Source organism: Phyllobates terribilis, unplaced genomic scaffold (assembly GCF_046119375.1).
Source record: "Phyllobates terribilis strain yellow unplaced genomic scaffold, ASM4611937v1 Scaffold_115__1_contigs__length_5345438, whole genome shotgun sequence".
In the NCBI taxonomy this organism is placed as follows: domain Eukaryota; kingdom Metazoa; phylum Chordata; class Amphibia; order Anura; family Dendrobatidae; genus Phyllobates; species Phyllobates terribilis.
The window spans coordinates 1,560,755-1,585,358 of record NW_027362875.1 but is presented as its reverse complement, the minus strand read 5'-3'; the positions used below and the strand labels follow the sequence as shown (position 1 = coordinate 1,585,358).

The following is a 24,604-nucleotide window of genomic DNA, read 5'->3' as shown; positions in this document are numbered from 1 at the left end:
TTTTAGATCGTTAGGTAATTTTGACACATGAATCTGCATTATTTTGTCAATATATTCTGACAGATTGCTCGTCAGAGATCCAATGCCTGATATTATAGGTCTTCCAGGGGGATTGGTAAGACTCTAATGGATTTTTGGAAGGTGATAAAAGAAGGGAGTAGAGGGATTTTTGATTAAGAGAAACGTTTTTTCTTTTAGATTTAATATATTTTCCTCCATTGCTCTGTTGATCAAACTATTATTTATTGGCATCACTTTAGGTAAAGGGCCTGAAGGAATTGTCTGATAGGATTCCACATCTGATATCATCCTGTATGCTTCTCTGCAATAATCTGTGCAGTCATTATTACATAAGGATTGTAGGGCTTTTTTTCTCAGATATTGACATTTTTTTTTTGTGGTGGGCCTCTTCTAATTGTAAGTTCTTTTAATTTATCAAGAATTATATCATGGAAGGTGCTAATGTGATGTTCCTTACTCTCGATCGGATAAAAATGGGATTTTGTTTTTACGTTCACTTGAAATTGTAAATCAGTTTGTAATGAAGATAAAACAGGCTGTTCTCTCACTTTATTGTAAAATGTTTTTTTAATCAGTCATTTTCCTCATAAATACCTGAAGATTTAAAAAAAGATCAAAGTCTTTGGGTTTGTTTGTGGGATAAAAGGAAAGTTATTTTGATAACATCATTTGATAAAAGGTAGTCCAACAGATTAAAATATTTGTGGTTATTATTGTTTGGGGCTTGGGGTAGGTTTATTTTCCCTCTTTTCTTCCTCCTCGTGTTCCTCTAGTAGGTTTTTTCTTTCCCCAGGTTTGGAGGAGAAGTATTGGTTAATTGCCCTTTCTTGGGAAACACAGCCCGGGGTAAAAAAGGTACCAGACCTTTAGTCCCAGTTGTGGTATTGTCCACTATAATAGTATTGCTTGCTTTTTTAGTAGAGGAAACAATGTATTGAGAGGTCCAGAAGTGGAGTAGAAATGGGATCTGAGAATTTGATTAGAGCAAGAGATTCAATTTCATTAGGTGGAATTAGACTTTTATTTAATTTATTGCCCTTGTCTCAGTTTTATTTTTACTTACACAAGCACTTTCCCTTTCTTCATTTATTCTATTTGTAGTCTAATGTTGTCTAGATGTTTTGTTGCATTAAGAACCAAAATGAAGGTAGAGGTTTTCCATTCAGAAGATGGAAGTATTGTATTTGAATTTTGTATAGGAGGAGAGTTTGTCAAATTTGTTCTCCTATTCATAGTACTTTTTTTAGATTCAACTGTTGCAATTGATAGAGGTTCAATTCTATTTGGTAGGCCTTTCTCAATTATTTTGTTATTTGTTATCTTCGGTTCGATCTTATTATTTTCATTTTTTTTAAATATTTTTTTTTTATTTGTATCAATACATTCATTAGCCTTGTCCTTTAGTTGCATAAGTAGATTTATTCATTTTTTGATTTATTCATTATTGGCTCATGTTCCAATTGTAATATGGATGTGATAGTGTTAGAAATTTTTTTATATTATGGATGAGATTCAAACCTTAACAGGTCCTTGTGAAAAAACAGCTTTTTATCTTAATCAGCCAGAAGTCTACATTTGTTAAGCCAAGAAAAATCCACTATTCTGTTTGTGTTGACTTGTCAATGTATGTGTATTTCTGTGGCTGGTCAAGAAGGACATACGATTATTAGTATAAAGCTGAATGTTAATGTCTCTTTTTTTTTTAAACAATGTTTGTTACTATGCTAATTGCATATTGTACTAAAGCCATCTAGATGTTGATTTACAAGAGCCCCCTGCTATACCAACTATATAAATTGATTAAATGCTCAAACAATGAGACATGAGCCCTGTGGAATAATACCCTCCCTAATCCTTGACCTGTACATGCGTACGTGAATAGTTACAACTGTAACTATTTAGGGGACATATGCCTCTGTAGCAGTGAGAATTGAAAGAGAGAATCAAAAATCAGTCACAGTCTTCTGGGCATCAGCTTGGTAGCACGGCTCAATCCATAGAGACACAGATTTGGATTCTACACGATTCCGGCCTAAGGATGTACAGCCCTGACTGGAAGGATACGGATCTGCTCCATTGACCATCAGAGAACCCATGAATACATTTGGGGAGACCAGGTTGGGACAATGAAGTCACCTGGCCCCATTGATATGTTATTTGGGGTTGCCAGGTGGGACCTTCTGGTCGCCTGGAACCCATGGAAACTCTCGGAGAGGCCAGGGTGGGACTCTTGGGTCTCCTGGACTTGTACCTCAATGGACTGTCAGCTTCCTAGGCTTGCTGCTACCTCCTTTCTGTGGGCGCCCACCAAAAGTGGTGGCCACTGGTTGAGGTAGTTGACCCTGGAAGTCCCAAAATTACAGTTCTATCCACGACGGGTCAGCGGAAGGAAAGACTGTGTAATGTTGTACCACCTTGGGTATTTGCTTTGACTGTTCTGGTTAATGTCCGTTTGGTGGTTCAATAAAATATTGCCACGCTCATTTACCCTCACACTGTGTTGTCTGAGTAGTATTATGCCAACGGAAGACCCCAGGTCTTCAGTCCTTAGCTAAAGATATAAAACTTTTTCAGTTGCAGTTTCATACAATTGTGTTCTCTTTTTATGTAAACATGTTAACATAATGTGCAGACAATTATTTAAATTAGAGTCCCATTCAAGTGTAAACTTATTGTCATTAGGAAATGTTTGTAGAACTGTCCATGTCCATAATGGATCCTCCTGTTTGTCTAATAATTTGTAACATGAGCCGTTCCCTTGATAATAGAGAAATTTGTGGATAATTAGTGCTGCTGGTTTATTGAAGACGTCAATTCAGAAAGGTTTATTAAATATAATTATTGAATATGGAACGTGCAGATCTCTCAGATGTTTTTGATATCAATGAATCTGGCTCTATGTTTCTGCACTTCTATAGAATAATCTGTAAAGATCTAGATTTTGGACCCACTGATTGTTACATCTGGGTGATGCCTTGCCTGTCGCAGGATAATATCTTTGTCCCGGTAGTGTAAAACTTTAGCCAGCACAGGTCTTCGTGGAAGCCCAGGAGGAAGATGAGCACTCTATGAGCTCGTTCTACAGCTTATAGAGGGTTAAGGTTTCAAGCCTGATTATTAATTTCAGCCAGTTTTCAAAGAATTCAGTAGGAAAGGAGCCTTCTATTTTTTTCAGTCACACCAATAAGTGGTATATCATTGAGCCTTGACCTATTTTCAAGATCATCGGTTTCTGCCAGCAGTGCTGATATTTTCTGTTCTGCAAGCCTGTTCTCATTGCTTGCATCAGCTATCTGGTCCTCAATGGCACCGACTTAGCCTTCCACTGCCCCGGCTCTATTTTCTGCAGTTTCTGTCATATACCTGCTATCTCATCTTTAAGACCACCAAAATGTACATTGAAAGCAGAGAGAGAATTTACAATGTACCACTGCAATGAAAACATCTTTTAAAGTAGGTTCCTCAGGTACCTGTATGTCCCATTGGCGCAGATTAGGCCGTGGGGCAGTGAGTATTGTGCTACATGCAAATTTGTGGTCTTTTCATCCCCTTCAAAGCAGCTGCCTCTCCCATCTCCTGCACACCCAACTCCTTCACTTGGAGCCCATGCACAGGTGTGGGGTAGCTGTTATAAGAAGGCCACTGTCACCTGCTGACACTTGTGTTTCTGTGCAGGCAAATTGCTACAGCCTAGCCACCACTTCCCTCCTCCTAGTCTCCCCTGCTCAATCTGTCTCTAGCGTGACAACCATGGTGTCATCTTGGAGCGGAGAGCCTGCTTCTCCCGAAGTCTTTATGTGGCTTTTCCTGGTCATTTTTTTCCCTTGGAGCAAAGTACTTCCACACTCAGACAGTTAACTAGTAGATGTATGCCGATTTTTAGGATGGTCGTCAAGTATTACATTGGATAAATAGCTAGATGCTCGGCAGGAGTTCCTACATCTGCTTGTTTACATATGTCGTCAGGGTTGTTGCCCAAAAGTACTGCTACTTTCTGTGTGAGTGGGATAGTCGTGCAAGAAAATATTGCTACAAAAAAAGGGACTGGCCTCTCCAACATTCACTTCTGCAAGGGAGTAAACTGTCCTGCATTCAGAAGTTGAGGATCCACCTAGGCAATGGTGGTAACAAAATCTTATCAAGTTGGGCCTAATGAAGAACTTTATAAATAAACCTACATATATGACACACAAACTAAAGAAATATAAGGTATAAAATATATAATTTTATTGTCATTAATTAAAAAAAGACTAATATCATATAAATAGAAAAAAAGGGATGGAATACACAACTAAAAAGAGGGGGTGCCTGGGCAGATAGGTGTATTAATACATAATCTAAATATATGTGCTGAATCTAAACATGGTGATTATTGAGTATAAGCCATATGTTGTAAACATAATATTAGATGCCTAGAGTGCATATCGTATGGTAATTAACTAGTATTAAAGTGCATAGTGCCCAAGTTCATTCCATAAATTAAACACAATAGACAAAAAATTCCAAAGATACCAATTAAATAACTGAGTGACAACCATGAATGTGAGACAATAATATAAATAGAAAGATCACTCAATGCATTAGCAATATACAGACATGGAAATGAAGTGTAGACTAACCCAGGTGGCCCCGATCCGACGCGCGTTTCGCCGAAGCTTTGTCGACAAAGCTTCGGCGAAACGCGCGTCGGATCGGGGCCACCTGGGTTAGTCTACACTTCATTTCCATGTCTGTATATTGCTAATGCATTGAGTGATCTTTCTATTTATATTATTGTCTCACATTCATGGTTGTCACTCAGTTATTTAATTGGTATCTTTGGAATTTTTTGTCTATTGTGTTTAATTTATGGAATGAACTTGGGCACTATGCACTTTAATACTAGTTAATTACCATACGATATGCACTCTAGGCATCTAATATTATGTTTACAACATATGGCTTATACTCAATAATCACCATGTTTAGATTCAGCACATATATTTGGATTATGTATTAATACACCTATCTGCCCAGGCACCCCCTCTTTTTAGTTGTGTATTCCATCCCTTTTTTTCTATTTATATGATATTAGTCTTTTTTTAATTAATGACAATAAAATTATATATTTTATACCTTATATTTCTTTAGTTTGTGTGTCATATATGTAGGTTTATTTTGAATTAGGCACATTTATATGTTTGATTACGTTAAATTCTGATTTAACTAATGAAGAACTTTGTAAAGGCTATGGATAAAAATGTAAAAGCATTAATGCATCTGATTGATAACTTTCCAAGGTTAAGTGAAGCAAATATAAAAGAAGGAGTCTTTACTGGACTTCAGATTCGTACGCTTCTTCAAGATGAGGAGTTTCTTCATTTGTTCCAGGGCAAGAAAAAGGCTGTATGGTTTACATTTGCAGTAACTAACTTTTTGAGAAACTCAAGAGTAGATACAGTAACTATGAAGAGTTGGTGTTATTTCTACTCAAAACATGTAAGGATCTTGGCTTTAACATGTCCTTAATGATTCATTTCTTATATTCTAGACTTTTCTTCTACCAAACTGTGGAGTAGTGAGAGACGAGGATGGTGAGAAATGTAACCAAGATATTGCAGCTATGGAGAAAAGATATAAAGGGAAATTAAATCCATCAATGCTTGCAGATTACTGTTGCATAATTTTAAGAGATGATCTGATACAGGAGTACAAGAAACAAGCAAAAAACAGTTGTCACTGAATAAGGACTAATTTTGTAGTGCAATTTCTGTAACTGTTTAAAATTCGCAATAGGGTTTACACAGGTTTTAGTTATTTGAATTGTTTCTAAGTTTTCTCTAAATAAATATCAGAAAATTGGCATAACAAAATATTCTGCATCTGTATATTTACAAGAATAATAATGTTTCAAAGTACTGGAACCTTTAGTCATTAAATTATATGTAGCAGTACAAGGAAAACTCGTTGTCCAATTTGAATTCAGGAGGTCAAACTCATTAAGAAATGGCACAGTTCATAACGGAACCTGACAACTTTTAAAAATATGTAAAACAGTGTTACATGATCTGAAAGGTCCATAAGCTAGGTTCTTCAGCTGCTCAGTCAGGACGTCCAGCCTCTGTACAGGTCCCAGTACCTTCCTCTCCTCTTCTGCACCAATCAGTTAGATAAGTGTGGGGCTTGAGAAGAGAGCAGTTCTCTCACTGATCAGGAAGGACACTGTCTCATTGTTCTCAGTCACAGGAAGCTACCTTCAGTCTATAGGACACACTCACATATTAGCACAATTTTTTCTTGCTAAAAGTGTGTCTTTTCAAGTAAAACATTTTCCACATTAAGGATATAAAAAAGACTTCTCCCCGATGTGACTTCTCTGATGTCTATCAAGATAAGCTTTCCGGTGAAAACATTTCCCACATTCTGAACAGGAAAAAGGCTTCTCCCCTGTGTGCATTCTCTGGTGCTTAACAAGACTTGATTTCCTTGTAAAATATTTCCCACATTCTGAACATGAAAAAGGATTTTCCCCTCTGTGAGTTCTTTGATGTGTAACAAAATCTAATTTCTGGTTAAAACATTTCCCACATTCTGAACATGAAAAAGGCTTCTCCCCTGTGTGAGTTCTCTGATGTGTAACAAGATATGATTTCATTGTAAAACATTTCCCACATTCTGAACATGAAAAAGGCTTCTCCCCTGTGTGAGTTCTCTGATGTGTAACAAGATGTGATTTCTGGTTAAAACATTTCCCACATTCTGAACAGGAAAAAGGCTTCTCTCCTGTGTGAGTTCTCTGGTGCGTAACAAGACTTGATTTCCCCGTAAAACATTTCCCACATTCTGAACATGAAAAAGGTTTTTCCCCTGTGTGAGTTCTTTGATGTGTAACAAGACCTAATTTCTGGTTAAAACATTTCCCACATTCTGAACATGAAAAAGGCTTCTCCCCTGTGTGAATTCTCTTGTGCTTAACAAGACTTGATTTCTCTGTAAAATATTTCCCACAATCTGAACATGAAAAAGGCTTCTCTCCTGTGTGAGTTCTCTTGTGCTTAACAAGACTTGATTTCACTGTAAAACATTTCCCACATTCTGAACAGAAAAAAGGCTTCTCCCCTGTGTGAGTTCTCTGATGTGTAACAAGATCTGATTTCTTGATAAAAGATTTCCCACATTCTGAACATGAAAAAGGCATCTTCCCTGTGTGAGTTCTCTGATGTATATCAAGTGTCGCTTTCTGGAAAAAACATTTCCCACATTCTGAACAGGAAAAAGCCTTCTCCCCTGTGTGAATTCTCCGGTGATTAACAAGACTTGATTTCACTGTAAAACATTTCCCACATTCTGAACATGAAAAAGGCTTCTCTCCTGTGTGAGTTCTCCGGTGATTAACAAGACTTGATTTCACTGTAAAACATTTCCCACATTCTGAACATGAAAAAGGTTTTTCCCCTGTGTGAGTTCTTTGATGTGTAACAAGATGTGATTTCTTGTTAAAACATTTCCCACATTCTGAACATGAAAAACGCATCTTCCCTGTGTGAGTTCTCTGGTGACTAAGAAGACTTGCTTTCATGTTAAAACATTTCATACACTTGAAACAAGAAAATCTATTCTTTGCTGTGTGAATTTTTTGATGTTTAAGAAAAAGCTCTTTGAGGGGAAAACTATTTCCATATTCTGACCATGCAAATGGCTTCTTAGCTTTAGGAGCAGTTCGTTTTTTAATGCTTAGTTTGTGACTTTGATTTTCCTTAGTAGTCGGTAATGAATCAGAAGATAGGACCTGTTTCAAAGGATCAGATGACACATCTTTGCTGTAAAGGGATGATGGTATATTTGGAGTAATAGCATTCCCTTCAATTGTATCCTGTGAGATCTCCAGCTCATCTGATTTGAAAATTGAAGATGTCAGCTGTCCCTCTGATCTCCTAGTACAGTCATCTGCCAAGTAAAAAAAATATATTTGAATAAAATATTCTTGAAATTTATATTTTTGAACATTTCTAAACTGTTGGTACAAATGGCAAGTTATGTAAAAATATTGAATTATTCACCAAGACAATGATAGTTCACAGTCTAATAGAAAACCTCATAGCATGATCCAGTAGAGTTTGGTGTTCAACTGTTTGTTCATTCTGCCTCCCAAATATCAAATATGCGAAAATTATACCAATAAAAATTTCTACTCATATCACAAAAAACAAGCCTCCACTCAGGTCCATCATCTATCAACGGAAAAACAGAGGTTTCCACATCATTAGTGGCTCAAAAACTCTTGAAAAGCAACATGGCTTCCATAAACCAATCCAGCAAAATCCGCTCTTCCAAAGTCAAGTATGCTTCCTACTTAACTCAAATGGAAAGCACCACACCCTACTAAAGCTCATGCATAATGCCGGAAGCTGCCTGATACAGCCTTGTTCTCCGCTGGTTAAGTCTTCTGTGTTCAGCTCCCGTGTTGTGTATTTTCTTCTTCGTTTCTTCTTGTGATCCCAGCCCATTTACTGACTACTATTGTGTCTTCTGATTTTGTATTTTCTCTGCCCTCCTGGTTCTGATCAGGCCACCTGACTATTCTTCTTGTCATCTCACACCACAGAACAGCAGGCAACACCAAGTCCAAGCCTAGGGGTCTTTGTGTAAGTACAGATCCATGTACACTGTGTGCAGAATTATTAGGCAAGTTGTATTTTAGAGGATTATTTTTATTATTGATCAACAACTATTTTCTCAATCAACCCAAAAGACTCAAATATCCAAGCTTAATATTTTTGGAAGATGGAGTGTTTTTTTTTTTTAGATTTGGCTATCTTAGGAGAATATCTGTTTGTGCAGGTAACCATTACTGTGCAGAATTATTAGGCAACTTAATAAAAACCAAATCTAATCCCATCTCACTTGTTTATTTTCACCAGGTAAACCAATATCAGTGCACAAAATTTAGAAATAAACATTTCTGACATGCAAAAACAAAAACCAAAAAAATTAGTGATCAGTATAGCCACTTTTCTTTATGATGACACTCAACAGCCTTCCATCCACAGATTCTGTCAGTTGCTTTATCTGTTTTCGATCAACATTGCGTGCAGCAGCCACCACAGCCTCCCAGACACTGTACTGAGAGATGTACTGTTTTCCCTCCCTGTAGATCTCACATTTTATGATGGACCACAGGTTCTCTATGGGGTTCAGATCAGGTGAACAAGGGGGCCATGTCATTATTTTTTCTTCTTTTAGACCTTTACTGGCCAGCCACGCTGTGGAGTAGTTGGATGCATGTGATGGAGCATTGTCCTGCATGAAAATCATGTTTTTCTTGAACAATACCGACTTCTTCCTGTACCACTGCTTGAAGAAGTTGTCTTCCAGAAGCTGGCAGTAGGTCTGGGGGGTGAGCTTCACTCCATCCTCAACCCGAAAAGGTCCCACAAGTTCATCTTTAATACTAGCCCATACCAGTACCCCACCTCCACCTTGCTGGCATCTGAGTCGGAGTGGAGCTCTCTGCCCTTTATTGGTCAACCCTCTGGCCCATCCATCTGGCCCATCCATCGTCACCCTCATTTCATCAGTCCATAAAACCTTTGAAAAATCAGTCTTAAGATATTTCTTGGCCCATTCTTGACATTTTATCTTATGTTTCTTGTTCAAAGGTGGTCATTTTTCAGCCTTCCTTATCTTGGCCATGTCCCCGAGTATCGCAAACCTTGTGCTTTTTGATACTCCAGTAACATTGCAGCTCTGATATATGGCAAAACTGGTGGAGAATGGCATCTTGGCAGCTTCACGTTTGATTTTCCTCAATTCATGGGCAGTTATTTTGCGCCTTTTTTGGCCAACACACTTCTTGCGACCCTGTTGGCTATTTGCCATGAAACGCTTGATTGTTCGGTGATCACGCTTCAAAAGTTTTGAAATTTCAAGACTGCTGCATCCCTCTGCAAGACATCTCACAATTTTGGACTTTTTAGAGCCCGTCAAATCTCTCTTCTGATCCATTTTGCCAAAGGAAAGGAAGTTGCCTAATAATTAAGCACACCTTATATATAGGGTGTTGATGTCATTAGACAACACCCCTCTTCATTACAGAGATGCACATCACCAGATTTACTTAATTAGTAGTTGGCTCTCAAGCCTATGCAGCTTGTAGTAGGACAACATGTATAAAAAGTATCATGTGATCAAAATACGCATTTGCTTAATAATTCTGCACACGGTGTAGAGGGGTTAAAGGGTGATGGGCAAAACTTTGACTATAGACAATAACACATCTAATGAGAAGATCAAAAAAAAGAGTAACTAGTGGTGAAACCTCTCCGGGATAATTAGAGTATGCTTCTTGATAGCTCCTGGCAATTTAAACTATAGTAAGGGCCAATATTTTATGTCAAATGAGTCTCAAAAAGAAATATACATTTAATGAGAACTTTTTATAATAGTGCAGAGCTGAGGTGTCTTAAATTTAGATCTCAGGCATTTGGAAGAGACAATAGAGACCTTTTTGGAAAGACTATCAGGGAATTACAGAGTTAAGTGAGGCAGGCCGATCCCACCACAATCAAACTATCATACAGAATGAACCTGTAAAAAAAAAAGACAGAATAAAAAAAAACACATTACATCCCCAACAGGAATGCATGTTTGTGGGGGAGGGGGGGACTCCAACACTAAACCGGAGTTGCACTTATTTATGGTAGACCGTTGGAGCTACTATGAGTCCTGACCAGAAGAGTAGAGAAAGTATTAGTGCCCCCATTTTAGGATAAATTGTATCTAAATTCTTTAGGATTGATAATATTATTTATGACGTGGAGTGAATCCATGAAACCAGGGCTCGAGTCATGCCAACACATCTCCTGCAGGCGTGAATATATGTATATTACAGCCATCAGCCACGCACAGCTTAGAGATATATCATGGCACAGGTGTAATGTTTTTGTATACTTTATCTATTGGAAGTAATTTGGTTTAAAAAGAAATAGAAAAGTAAGGGTAACGGGAAACTCTGTTATTATACAGAAATTCACACTTGGCCCTCACTGCACATTTAATGTTGTCGATCATAAAAGTGAGGTTTGGTCATAAAGACTGGACCTGGTCTTGTGGGACCATATGAGCACATTCAGCAGCACAGAAGGGAGAGAGGGTAGATTCATCCAATAAGATAACAGGAATCTAGGAAGCCAACAGCATCATTACCCTCCGCTTTCTCTTACAGGCCCATCATAATATTTTTCTTCAAGTGATTTTTGTAACTTGTCAGCACATTCTACGTACACTGTTATTTGGATTGGTAGCTTACAAATCTGGGCAGGTAAGAGTCAGGATCTTCCAATTTCAGTTGGTAGGTGGATCTTCCAGGTTGTAAGCTCTATAGAAAAGGAGATTCAATATCCAAAGTCATTTGAGGAGTTTCAATGTCCAAAGTCATTTGAGGAGTTTCAATGTCCAAAGTCATTTGAGGAGTTTCAATGTCCAAAGTCATTTGAACAGTTTTAGGTGGAGGACAATGTTTTGGTCTAGATGCAAAATGGTGATTACACAATTGTGATCCAGCTGGACTCTTTGACCGGTAAACCAGCCACAGCCGGTGACGGAGAAGAATCAGTGACTTCTCTGCATTTAGTAGTTACTACTCACCTGGGTAGCCATATGTAGGAATCTCCTCTTTACACCGCTCATCGCCCCTCACATATGTCTCTGTAGTATTAATATGGGTCAGATCTTCACCCTGAAACAAATGTTGTAAAAGTCACAGACAGATGGAGAAGTCACATCTATGATCAGTAGTGAAGAGCGAGTACCGTAATATTCGTAATCGCTATAATCGTAACGAGCACTTTGTAATAATCGCTCCGAATAGCGAGTACAAGGTAAGTCAATGGGAAATGTGAGTAATTTTCTGATAGACCCTAAAAAGTGGTCTGGGGGCCTGAGGAAAAGGCTGATGGATGGGAAAGTGATGAAACAGAATGAGAAGAGCCTGGAGAATGAGACTGCATGCATTTCTGACTCACATATGGTTTCTGGGAATAAGTTTGTTGCAGTGTTACGCCACTTTTACAGACACACAAGAACAACTAGCAAACCTAACCTAAATTGCATTTAACAGGCCAAAAAGGTTAAGAAACAGTTTTCCTGCACAATCACTTGTATATAAGGCTAAATAAACCAGAGAAACCAAAAAATATCCCTTTTAGCCTTTGTTCACACATACTGTTGCGGCTTTTTTTCACCTTTTACAATTGAGAGGGTCCTGATACATTTTGTAGGTCCCTCTGTCATACATCATTTTTAGTTCACTATTCCCCAGCACTTTACAAGCACAGCAAGAACGTACTAGTAGGTATGTTGATCTTTGACCTGAGAGGCCTCAGGTGGCTCTGTAACATGCGTTTTGGAGGGACAGCTGTTCCTTAGACATTTGGGCGGTCCCTCCATCATTGACACTCAGATAGTGGAATACATATTCAATAGCAGTTTACAATGTGCCCATTGTAGCGTTGGGCTTGACCCTCCTCCTCCTCCACCACCAGCATGTGATACTGTGGCCCTAAATTCAAATGTTCAGAGGCCCTGCAGGAGGCAGGAATTTTGTGAGAGCCCTCGTGTGGCCCTGTAACATACATTTTGAAGTGCCCTCCTGTAGAGATTTTGGAGGTCCCTCGTGTACATCTGAGAGTGCCCTCACTTACTCATATTGTAAGGCCCTCACTGTATTATTTAACTCATTTAGGGGCAGAAACTACAGAGAAAAAGTCAAGAGACATGGAGTACTAGAAGGTAGCAGTGAGTACGGCCTGCGATCCTCAGGTATGGCTGAACTCAGTGAACTGGAAAAATAAAGCTGCACTAGTCAACTGGATGACGAGCTCAAATATATCACTTGTGCAAGTCAATGGACAAAGGATATATAGTGCCCCAACTCCAGGATGGGTTGGAGAAGCTTCTCCAAATGGCTCCGAGATTTTGATGGTCAATATTTCCCAGATTATATAGGCAGAGAAGACTTCTTGATATTGTACTACTTGGTCCAGTGCAGAATGTGCATTGTATTTCCAAAAATTACTCCTGGGGGCTGTGTCATAAGTGCAGGGAGATTCCTTGACAAGGGCCTCCCTTGTCAAACATTATCTACGATGGAGTACTGTAGTAGTTGTGGCCCTCAATTCAAATTTTCAGAGGGCCATCAGTCGGTCATCAACAGTCAGTGTAAATTTCTATTGAATATGTATCCCCTGTCTCAGTCACAATGTGGCACAAGCCAGGCATGTTTTTTGCCAAATAGGTTGACTGACAGTACATTTCTATTGAATATGTATTATCTACGAAAAAAGACAATTACCCATTAAAAATTTACTTTTAATTTAAACACACTAAAATAATGTACTCAATAGTACAGTTGGGACAAACTAACATATAAGAAAGGAGACATAGAGGGATATAAAGATGAAAAAGGAATAGAAATAGTGTCAGCTAGGCCGTAAATAATACGCTATAAGGGATAATAAACAAATCCCTTTCTGGCAGTGGAGTATATCAGCCCCCAATATTCAAATAGTGCCCCCACTGTACCCACGGCTATCCTTCACCTAGTCCCCAAGGAACCTTAATAATGCTATTCAACGAGTACACATATGAATTTTGCAAACAGCGTCCTCAGTAGCGTATTCAGCAAATATTCAATAATGACATCAATGGCATATAGAAAGCTAAATGTCCACAGTAATACTAACACCCCAAAAAGTCAAAAAAAAATTGAGGCGTATGGAAATGTAGTCCACCAGCATGCAGAATCATGCAAGACCCAAAAAAAAAAAAAAAAAAAAAGGCCAATTAAATCTTGAAAAAAAATATAAAGTCCAGAGATTTTTCAAAAAGCCATATCAGATGACCAGTGTAAAGCAAAATAATAGTCCAGTAATCACCAAAACAGTTACAGGAAATCTAAACGATATTAGAGGTGCTGATGGATACAAAGATGACAATGTCCCAAATAAAGAAAATCCAATGAGAAAAAAACGCTGCTAGTCAGAAAAAAACACGTATACATGTAATAAAAATCAATGACTTATCTTGTTGCATCCAAGAAGTGTTTAGGCTGGTGTAAAGTCAAGTTCCACTTGTTGATCCAAAAATATTCAGTTTGTAGAGATCAAATTCAACGATGCGATCACCAGAGGAAAGAGTTAACATATATCCAAAAAGACATCAGGCTTCACTTCAATATGAAAATATACCAATGGATCAAATGTTCCCATAATCTCTACGCGTTTCGCCCCCCCTACTTGAATGTGGGGCTCATCAGGGGAAAAAAAGAAAGTTTAAATGAGGGATAGGGTGCATCGATAATAAATGCTACCAAACCGGAATGCAGTCACAGTATTACTGTGGACATTTAGCTTTCTATATGCCATTGATGTCATTATTGGATATTTGCTGAATACGCTACTGAGGACGCTGTTTGTCAAATTCATATGTGTACTCGTTGAATTGCATTAGTAAGGTTCCTTGGGGACTAGGTGAAGGATAGCCGTGGGTACAGTGGGGGCACTATTTGAATATTGGGGGCTGATATACTCCACTGCCAGAAAGGGATTAGTCTATTATCCCTTATAGCGTATTATTTACGGCCTAGCTGACACTATTTCTATTCCTTTTTCACCTTTATATCCCTCTATGTCTCCTTTCTTATATGTTAGTTTGTCCCAACTGTACTATTGAGTACATTATTTTAGTGTGTTTAAATTAAAAGTTAATTTTTAATGGGTAATTGTCTTTTTTGGTAGATAATCTTTACTTACCCTCCTTCCAACGTATGTTGGTTATTTTCTGGTATTTGGTATTGAATATGTATTCCAAATCTCAGTCACAATGTGGCACAACCTGTGACAAGGGCCTCCATCCTCCAATGACAAATATTAGTTTGGTAGGACCACTGTACATTACAGATTTGTCCACTGCACTATGTGCATAGGGTTTGTAAAAATTAGCCCAATGGGCTGAGTCATGGTTGACACAAGAAGCCACCATCCCAAGGGTCTCCAATCACAAATAGTAGTTAGGCTGGAGTAGGAATACTGTCCTGGTTTGTCCACTGTACAATGTGCATAGTATGTAAAAATTAGCCCTATGGGCTGAGTCATGATTGACGATGGAAGGAATCTTGTTTTATGGGAAGGGGGTGACGTTAACAGCAGTAGCATGAATCTGCATTTTTGGTGAATTTAGGTTGGCTAGCTGTCATCTGGAGGGATTACAAACTGTGGATATATCCAGTCCTTACTGAATTTAATCAGAGTAAGTCTGTCTGCATTTTCCGTGGAGAGGCGTGTGCGCCTATCAGTGATGATTGCCCCAGTGGAACTGAAAACACGCTCAGACACCACACTAGCAGCCGGGCAGGCCAGCACCTCCAAGGCATATAAAGAGAGGTCGGGCCAAGTGTTCAGCTTAGACACCCAATAATTAAAGGGAACTGAAGCGTCAGAAAGGACACACGTATGGTCACTTAAAGTAACCCTTGACCATGTTCTGCAACTTATCCCTCCTAGGCATTTTTATAGGCAGATAGCCCTTGCTGTTTTGCTGGTATATTGAAAATTGCCCAATTTGGGCACATTTTCCCCCCTCCTCCGTTGGAGCTGGTGTTCGTGTCTCTCCCCATTATCCTTTGGTGTTGAAAAGAGCTGGTACCTCTGCTACCAGCATTATCTGAGGGTGATGTTTTCAGCAACTGATCTACAACGGCCCTCTTAAACGATTCCATTGTACAAGCCCTGGCAAAAATTATGGAATCACCGGGCTCGGAGGATGTTCATTCAGTTGTTTAATGTTGTTGAAAAAAAGGAGATCACAGACATGGCACAAAACTAAAGTAATTTCAAATGGCAACTTTAGGGCTTTAAGAAACACTAAAAGAAATCAAGATTAAAAATGTGGTACCCAGTAAGAGTAATTTTTTTCAGACCAAGCAGAGGGAAAAAATTATGAAATCACTCAATTCTGAGGAAAAAAATATGGAATCACCCTGTAAATTATAATTTCCAAAACTAACAACTGCATCAAATTAGATCTGCTCGTTAGTCTGCATCTAAAAAGGAGTGATCACACCTTGGAGAGCTGTTGCACCAAGTGAACTGACATGAATCATGGCTCCAACATGAGAGATGTCAATTGAAACAAATGGGTGGATTGGACAACCTTTCAGGGTAGGATCTGGTGTCCGTCAGGGCTGTCCTCTTAGCCCTTTGCTTTATGCCTTTGCAATTGATCCCTTCCCATCTTGAGGGTAGTGGCCTAAGCAGACGATGTCACCGTCTTTGTTTCTTCGCAAGATGAGGCAATGGTGGTGATGTCAGAAGAGGAGCGCTACTCGGAGGCATCCGGGTCCAAGGTTAACCAGGATAAGTGTGAAAGTCTATGGCTGGGAGGCGGAGATCCCGGGTTTGATCTTCCGGACACCCTCCCCGAACCCCAAGAACACGCCAAAGTCCTGGGCACTGAATTCGGCCAGGGTGATTACCCCATGAAAAACTGGGAAGGCAGAATCAAAGGTGTCGCCCAAAGAGTGGACCAATGGAAGGGTTGGTCTTTGAGCCTGAGGGAAAGGGTTGGCCTGTGCAAAGCTTTCCTGCTCCCCTTGCTAATCTACCTGGGCAGCGTCTGTCTTGCCAGAGCCTCTCTGGACACGGGTCTACAGTCTGTTCTTCCAGATGATATAGGGGAATAGACTGAACCTAGTCAAGCGGGAGGTCACTTACCGCACGAGGAGACTAGGGTGGTTGGATATGGTGAACCCGTCGTGTTCCTAGTGAACACCTTCTTGAAAGTTAACGTGGCAAACCTCTGGAAAGAGAGGGCTCCTCCATGGGTATTATCCTGCAAGGGATGGTTTCAGCCATCAATCTTCAGGGGGAAGATTGAAAGATCTTCACACACTGCATGGGCATCTCCCAGCTTATGTTACCCCGGTTCTGAAAATGATCCACCGGTGGGATCTGGGAATGTGGGAGGTGAGGTCCCTCCCGAGGAAACTCCTCGATAGGAGGGTCTTGCTTTCTCATTTCCCACCGTTGGGATCTGGAGGTTGGGGGGAGTTTGTTAAATTCTAGCAGGATCCCCAAGAAGTACTGGAACTTGACTTGGCGCTGCTTCCAAGGTAAGCTGTGTGTAAGGGGCAATTTGAAGTACAGGAGCTCAGAGGACAGGAATTGCCCCCGTGCAGCTTGTGCTAACATGCTGAAAGCATGGAGCACTTCCTTCTTCATTGTCCCTTTAATACAGAGGTGTACAACAGGGTGGGAGCTTCCATTGGTTGGCCATGGCTGGCTACTCTATCCTATGCCAGGTGGGACTATGGAGCGTTGGGAGACCTTGGGAGAAGGGACCGAACCACTTTATTCATACTAAGTGTAGTGGTCAGGTATTTCACGTGGAAAGCACGAGTTTTAGTTTCGACGCAGAGTAAAATCCTAAGTGCAAATGAAGTTTGTAGGAACATCCTAGGTGACCTGGTGAAGGCACGTTCTCTGGAGTATGAAAGACTGGCTGACGGGAGGGTGGCCCGTCTCTGGAGGGGCTTTTCCTTCAGGGTGCCTTAGTCTGGTAGTACTCCTATATCCAGGTGGTGGGCTGATGTCTTTTGTTTTGTATTTATGTCTCCTGAATAGGTTTGCAAGCATCGAACTTGAGCCTTGGACGGTGAGCATGTAGGTTGCCTTTGTCCTGGCCTCTGCTTAACTTGGCATGGCAGATGCTACAGACTACAATGTTTTTCTCTGAAGGACTTTCAGAAAAAAAAATTCCACACAGCAGCTGAACGCCCCCTTGCCCTGACTTGGCGCACAGCGGCAGTGCTCTTGGGAACAGTTGACCCAGTTCTCACTCTGGGCAAACCACAACTCCTTGGTGCCTGTTTTGGTGCTACATATCCATCTTCCTCTGTGTTGCTGTCATGGCTATGCATGCCAACGGTCCAGGTCGGATCAGTGGACTCATAACCGACTACCTCGTCTTCCATCTCATCCTCCTTCCCAGTTGACATTGTAGGCTGACCTGATAGCAACTGTGTCTCATCATCATCAGCCTCCACCTCTGGAGAAAAAAAATGATGTTCCGCCAAGAGTCTTTCTTCTGGCCATAGGTCCTCAAATACATAAGCATAAACGCACGCCACCTCTTCTTGTCCCTCTTCAATGCTGCACAGTGATAGTTCAGAGCCAACCAAAGGATACGTACTAAACAGATCCTCAGAGTGGCCAAGCTTGGGGTCATATGTCTCCTGTGACTGAAAATTGTTGGAGGAAGGAGAACCAGCTTCAGGATTGGATGGGCCAGCCTTCTGTGTATCCACAGTAGACTGTGTGGTCGTGGAAGATTTGTTGCTGCTTGACAAATGCGTAGAGGCCTTGTCTTCTATCCAAGACAGAATCTGCTCTCGCTCTTCTGGCTTCCACACACGTTTACGTTCCAGACCGGGAAATTTTTCCAGGAACATAGTGGATGCATCAAGATTCTTCTGACCTGAAACAGACTGAGTGCCTTCTTGCGCACCACTGACACGTCCCTTAACAACAGTCTTTTTTGGCATTTTGGGCTTTGTTGACAGATTTTCAGATGTTGATGGCACAAGTCAAGCTAGCTGTCACAGCCAAAATAGTGGTTAAAATGGCCTGGTGCGTGCTTTGTAGCAGGCAGTAGGAAATGTTTGGACTACTGCTTAGTGTAGGGCACAAAACGCTTTTTTAAGTGGACTAATATGGACAGAAAGCAGGCACTGACCCCTAAAACAGCAGGGAAAATAGACCGGTGCTAAAAAAAAAAAAAAGGCAGCACAAAATGCTACTTCTGTGTGTGCTGGAAAAATATTGCTTTGCCTCTGACAAGAGCCGTTTTTATATGGACACTGGAAGAAAGCTACCTATTACACTCCCTACCTAATACACAATCTCTCCCTCCTTGTACTCTGACTTTGTTGTCTGTCTTCAACTCTGAAAAGAGCTCTTTTTTGGTGGTATTATGGAGCTAGTGAGCGGCTCCTTTAAACACAGAACTAGTATACACTGCAGGTAGCATTTAAAAGGGCTTTTGTTTTATCAAGAGGCCTAAACACTCTCCCTAGCAGCTCAGCAATCTCTCCCTATGCTTATCGAATGCAGGCACCAGACGCAATGTGCACAAAATGGCAGCGGCAGGGCTTAAATAGACCCTATGACGCTGGGCGGCCAGCCAATCACAGTAATGCCACAACCAAGATGTCTGAGGCATTACTGTGATTGGTTAAGAAGCCCAGCATGTTTAGTGGCTGCAAAGGAGGCGCCAAAACTACAGGGTGGGACATTCGAATATAGCGAGGCGATTACACAAATACTTGCAGAATAACGAGTAACCCGAATACCGTACTATCCGTACGAATAGTAACAAATACACTCGCTCATCACTAATGATCAGCTCTAATCCTGCCATCTCCACCATTCTCATTACAAAAGTATAAATCATATAATTCTGGTGGATAAAACAAGACCGAACACAAGACCTTCACAGCCGTATACACATCACGGGAGAAATCTCATGACACCTTCTCTCCATGTACCTGATAATCCTGAGGAATATTGGGATCTTCTTGTTTACAGTCCTGTGGAAGAAGAGGACGTGGACATCTCTCTGGTGTTGTCCTCTTACTGGATAGATCTGGAGGAAACACATACAGGGACGGAATTCATTCTCTACATACAGATAATTATAGGCCGTGTGTATTTAGTCCTGTCTATTACCTGGAGATGTGAGGGGCTGGGGAACCTCCATCATGACATCCTTGTACAGATCTTTGTGTCCTTCTAAATACTCCCACTCCTCCATGGAAAAATAGACAGCGACACCCTGACATCTTATAGGAACCTGACACATACAATGATACAGTCATCCCCCAATCCCTTCATAGCGTTACTGTATAATGTCCCAGCATTCCCAGCAGTGTCACCTCTCCAGTCAGCAGCACAATCATCTTGTAGGCGAGTTCTAGGATCTTCTGGTCATTGATGTTCTCATGTACCAAGTGATGAGGTGGAGGCCCCGTGATTGGGCTCAGGGGTCTTCTCCATCTGTCAGACACAGGGGCCTGGCAGCGCTCACTAGAGGTCTTCTTCACTACTGTGTAATCCTGGTTATGGAGAGACACATTAATAAATCTCACTACAGACATTTCCAGAGTCCTCACCTCTCCAGTTCTGGCCATCTGTTATTCCCATAGATAAGAATGATGTAATGTGACGTCATCAGAATCTCTCACCTCTCCAGTAAGCCGGAAGAGGATCTCTAGGGTGAGGTGTAATATCCTCTCTGTCATCTTGTCTCTGTCCATATCCATCTTTGATGGGTAAATCAGGAAAGTTCTCTTATATAGAAGATCTTCACTGAGAGGATCCGATATTGTAGAGACCTGAATGAGAAGTTGAGCAGATGTAACGTCATAAAAATCCTGTGTAATAATACAATTATTGGAGATAATAAGGGAAACATTTGAGGAGATTTATTATTTTACAGTATCTAGTTTTCTTCTTTACATCTACTAATAAAGCCTATATATTTTAGGCCACAGACAACAAGCAGTTTCTTCCTCAGAATCTGCAAGTGAATACCTTTCTCATAGACCCACCTTCCATAAAGCTAATTCTCATCTCATTTACCGACACTGGAATCGGCATTATCTATACTGCAGGAGATGTTCATTACACGTGACATGAGAAATAACTACTTTATGATGAGGACGAAATTTTCATCGTCTACTACGGCTGTAGAAACATATTTGGCCAGAGTCCGTCACTGACTACATCTCCACCGGCCGTCTATATGAATGTTTCCAGTCTTCCCCGGACTGTAATCTTCTATCATGTTAGATCTCAGGTCTGATTCACACTCAGAAGTTTGAGGCATTAATAAAAGCTTGTTTGTAAGAACACAAAGACAGGAGTTATTTGATACCAAAGTTTCCATGTACAGTGTTTTATAGGGTTTATTTCTGGCCTTAGGTTTTCCTATAATACAAGAAAAACTCCATAAAAAAAGCAGATATTAAAATCAGAAAATAGGAAGAATGACCCAGCGTATCAGGCTATAAACTTGAATAAAACATAGTTTTTATTGAGCCATTAAAAAATGCTGCTGCCACCATAATAAGTCTTAGTGCACACAAGGATCACAGCTGTCTCGACCTATGCGTTTTGACGTGCAGTCTTAATCATGGTCTGTCTGAACTGTGGACTAGTGAGCATATAAAGGTAGGTTGTAATTAAAGATAATAGTTATCATGTGCTCACTAGTCTCTGTGGTCAGTATGATTAGCATAGACAAAAGGGAAATAAAAACGTTAGTGACACATATTATTACCCTCTAAAATTAATATCATTGACATGTAGAAAAAATAAAAATATTTGTGATTCATATATAGAATAAATATAAAAACTAGCGATATACCATGTCCAAGGTGTAAACAAAACTGTCATTAATATTGTAGCATTAGATCCTGCCTGAGATTCAATCCAAAGGGTACTCGGGTTTCTAACATAAAAATCCAATATGGTTCCCTATTTAGCAGTTTGCGTCTATGGTCTCCCCCCCGGATAGGTCTATACACTCTTTCTATGCCTTGAAATTTCAGTGCTGAAACTTCCCATTTATGGAACGTTCGGAAGTGTGTTGACGCTGCTGAAATATTTGTGGCCAAAGGATTAACCGCATCAGATATGTGTCCTCTAATCCGTAGTATTAAAGGACCGGTAGTACAACCAATGTATTGGATCTTACAGGTAATACATTCAACAAGGTATATAACCCAGGGTGTGCTGCAATTAATAAAGTCATGTATTTTGTATATACGATTATTATGCAGTGAGGTAAACATATCCTTTGTCACTGTGTGTGAACACGCTTTACAGCAGCTCGCTCCGCATTTGAAAAAAACACTAAGGTTCAACCAGGTAGTAGATTCAGAATGCCTATGCTCCTCACTCAGGAAAAGACTGGGGGACAGGATGGTACCACAGCCACAAACCCAATATCCTTGGTAAGAATATTATTAAGCCCCGGATCCTGGTGTAACATTGTATGTATTTCTTTATAATGGACACCACTTTGTTATACTGCGGACTATAAGTTGTAGAGAATGTTACACTAGAAGTTTCACATCCCAAATCATTTTTCCGCTCCTTATTTTTGAAAAGATCCTTACGTTTTAGGCTCGATACCATTTTGTATGACTTTATAACATTCCAATCAGGATAACCTTTTTTTGCCAATCTGTCATAAACTTCTCTGGCTTCCATATCAAACGCAGTATTATCTGTACAATTTTGTTTCGCCCTAATTAATTCCCCATATGGAATATTGCGCTTGATATGCAGCGGGTGGTAAGAATTGGCCTGCAGAACACTGTTACTGGCAGTCTCCTTTCTATAGGGTGTGATTTTTACTGTATTGAGATATTTGTCACCGTTCAATTTAAAATCCAAAAAAATGTATTTCTCTAGAATCAAAACAATGTGTGAATCTCAAATTGAAATCAATGTTTTTGAGATTTTCTGCAACTTTCATCACCTCCTCCCTGTGTGCCTCCCCACATCAGGAGGTCGTCGATAAATCGACCGTACCATATGATTTTTGGGCTGTAAATATTGCTCTCATTGGAAATGTGTTGCTCCTCCCATTTGGACATTAACCCCTTCACCCCCGAAGGTGGTTTGCACGTTAATGACCAGGCCAGTTTTTACAATTCTGACCACTGTCACTTTATGAGGTAATTACTCTGGAACGCTTCAATGAATCCCCTGATTCTGAGATTGTTTTTTCGTGACATATTGTACTTCATGATTGTGGTAAAATTTCTTCGATATCACTTGCGTTTATTTGTGAAAAAAACAGAAATTTGGCGAAAATTTTGCAATTTTCAAAATTTTAATTTTTATGCCCTTAAAGCAGAGAGATATCTCACACAAAAGAGTTAATAAATAACATTTACCACATGTCTACTTTACATCAGCACAATTTTGGAACCAAAATTTTTTTTTGTTAGGGAGCTATAAGGGTTAAAAGTTGACCAGCGATTTCTCATTTTTCCAACAAAATTTACAAAACCATTTTTTTTAGGGACCACATCACATTTGAAGTCACTTGGAGAGGTCTTTATGACAGAAAATACCCAAAAGTGATGCCATTCTAAAAACTGCACCCATCAAGGTACTCAAAACCACATTCAAGAACTTTATTAACCCTTCAGGTGCTTCATAGGAATTTTTGGAATGTGGAAGAAAAAAAATGAACATTTAACTTTTTTCACAAAAATGTTACTTTAGACCCAATTTTTTTTATTTTCGCAGGGGTAACAAGAAAAAATGGACCCCAAAATTTGTTGTGCAATTTCCCCTGGGCACGCAGATACCCCATATGTGGGGAAAAACCACTGTTTGGGTGCACGGCTGGGCTCGGAAGGGAAGAGCACCATTTGACTTTTTGATTGTAAAATTTGCTTGAATAATTAGCGGATGCCATGTTGAGTTTGGAGAGCCCTGTGTGCCTAAACATTGGAGCTCCCCCACAAGTGACCCCATTTTGGAAACTAGACCCCCCAATGCACCTATGTAGATGCATAGTGAGCACTTGGAACCCCCAAGTGCTTCACAAATTGATTCGTAAAAATGAAAAAGTGGAGAAAAAAACACTTTATTTTTACGGATTAATTTGTGAAGCACCTGGGGGTTCCAAGTGCTCAATATGCATCTAGATAGGTGCCTTGGGGGGTCTAGTTTCCAAAATGTGGTCACTGGTGGGGGAGCTCCAATGTTTAGGCACACAGGGGCTCTCCAAACGCGAAATGGTGTCTGCTAACAAATTGAATTGGAAAATCGGCTCAAATTGTTAGCGAACACCATGTCGCGTTTGGAGAGCCCCTGTGTGCCTAAACAGCGGAAACCCCCCACAAGTGACCCCATTTTGGAAACTAGACCCCTCAAGGATTTTCAAGGTGTATAGTGAACATTTTGAACCCAGAGGTACGACACAGAATTTGATAACATTAGGTCATCATATTGAATAAGTTGTCATTAGTCTTGAGCTCAAGTGCTCGCTACTTGAGTTTGCATCAGGTACTCGGGTATGCACCATGTACTGCGTGTGCTCGAGTGACATGCTCGAGTCCCTGCCCCGCATGTTTCACGGTTATTAGACACCCAAAAAAAAACATGCGGGGATCGCTCGTGCATGGCAGGCAATCCCCGCAAAAATTTTTTGGCCGCGAAGCATATGGGGCGGAGACTCGAGCATGTCACTCGACCACCAGCGATACTCAATGCATACTCAATGCACCCGATGCAAACTCAAGTAGCGAGCACTTGCGCTCAACACTAGTCGCGATATCGTCATCTTTTTTTCTTACTTTTGAAAAAAATCCCAACCCCATCACAAACCTAACCCCAACCTCAACCCTAGCACAACCCTAACCCGAGAGTTTATTTTTTTACACCGTTGCTCGTGCGGTATAAGTGATTAGACGACTTTATTCTTCGGGTCGGTGCGATTACAGCGATACCAGAATCATATGGGGGTT

The 24,604-nt window shown here is 40.3% G+C and overlaps 1 protein-coding gene across 1 annotated transcript; it reads right to left on the bottom strand.

The window, feature by feature from the left end:
• Nucleotides 1–5,968: 5,968 nt before the first annotated feature.
• Nucleotides 5,969–20,541, bottom strand: LOC141201415 (uncharacterized). The gene is made up of 6 exons (XM_073663404.1): nucleotides 20,297–20,541; nucleotides 19,988–20,167; nucleotides 19,782–19,905; nucleotides 19,601–19,698; nucleotides 11,647–11,737; nucleotides 5,969–7,947 (listed from the first exon to the last, which is right to left on the bottom strand). The coding sequence occupies exons 1-6, from the start codon at nucleotides 20,372–20,374 to the stop codon at nucleotides 6,338–6,340; spliced, it is 2,181 nt and encodes a 726-aa protein (XP_073519505.1). The 5' UTR covers nucleotides 20,375–20,541; the 3' UTR covers nucleotides 5,969–6,337.
• Nucleotides 20,542–24,604: the final 4,063 nt, after the last annotated feature.

Coding starts and splice junctions, on each gene's coding strand:
- LOC141201415 (XM_073663404.1), bottom strand. CDS start 20,374: ATGGATATGGACAGAGACAAGATGACAGAGAGGATATTACACCTCACC. Junction 19,699..19,781: donor CCAGCCCCTCACATCTCCAG/GTAATAGACAGG, acceptor TGTTTCCTCCAG/ATCTATCCAGTAAGAGGACA. Junction 11,738..19,600: donor ATATTCCTCAGGATTATCAG/GTACATGGAGAG, acceptor CATTTGTTTCAG/GGTGAAGATCTGACCCATAT.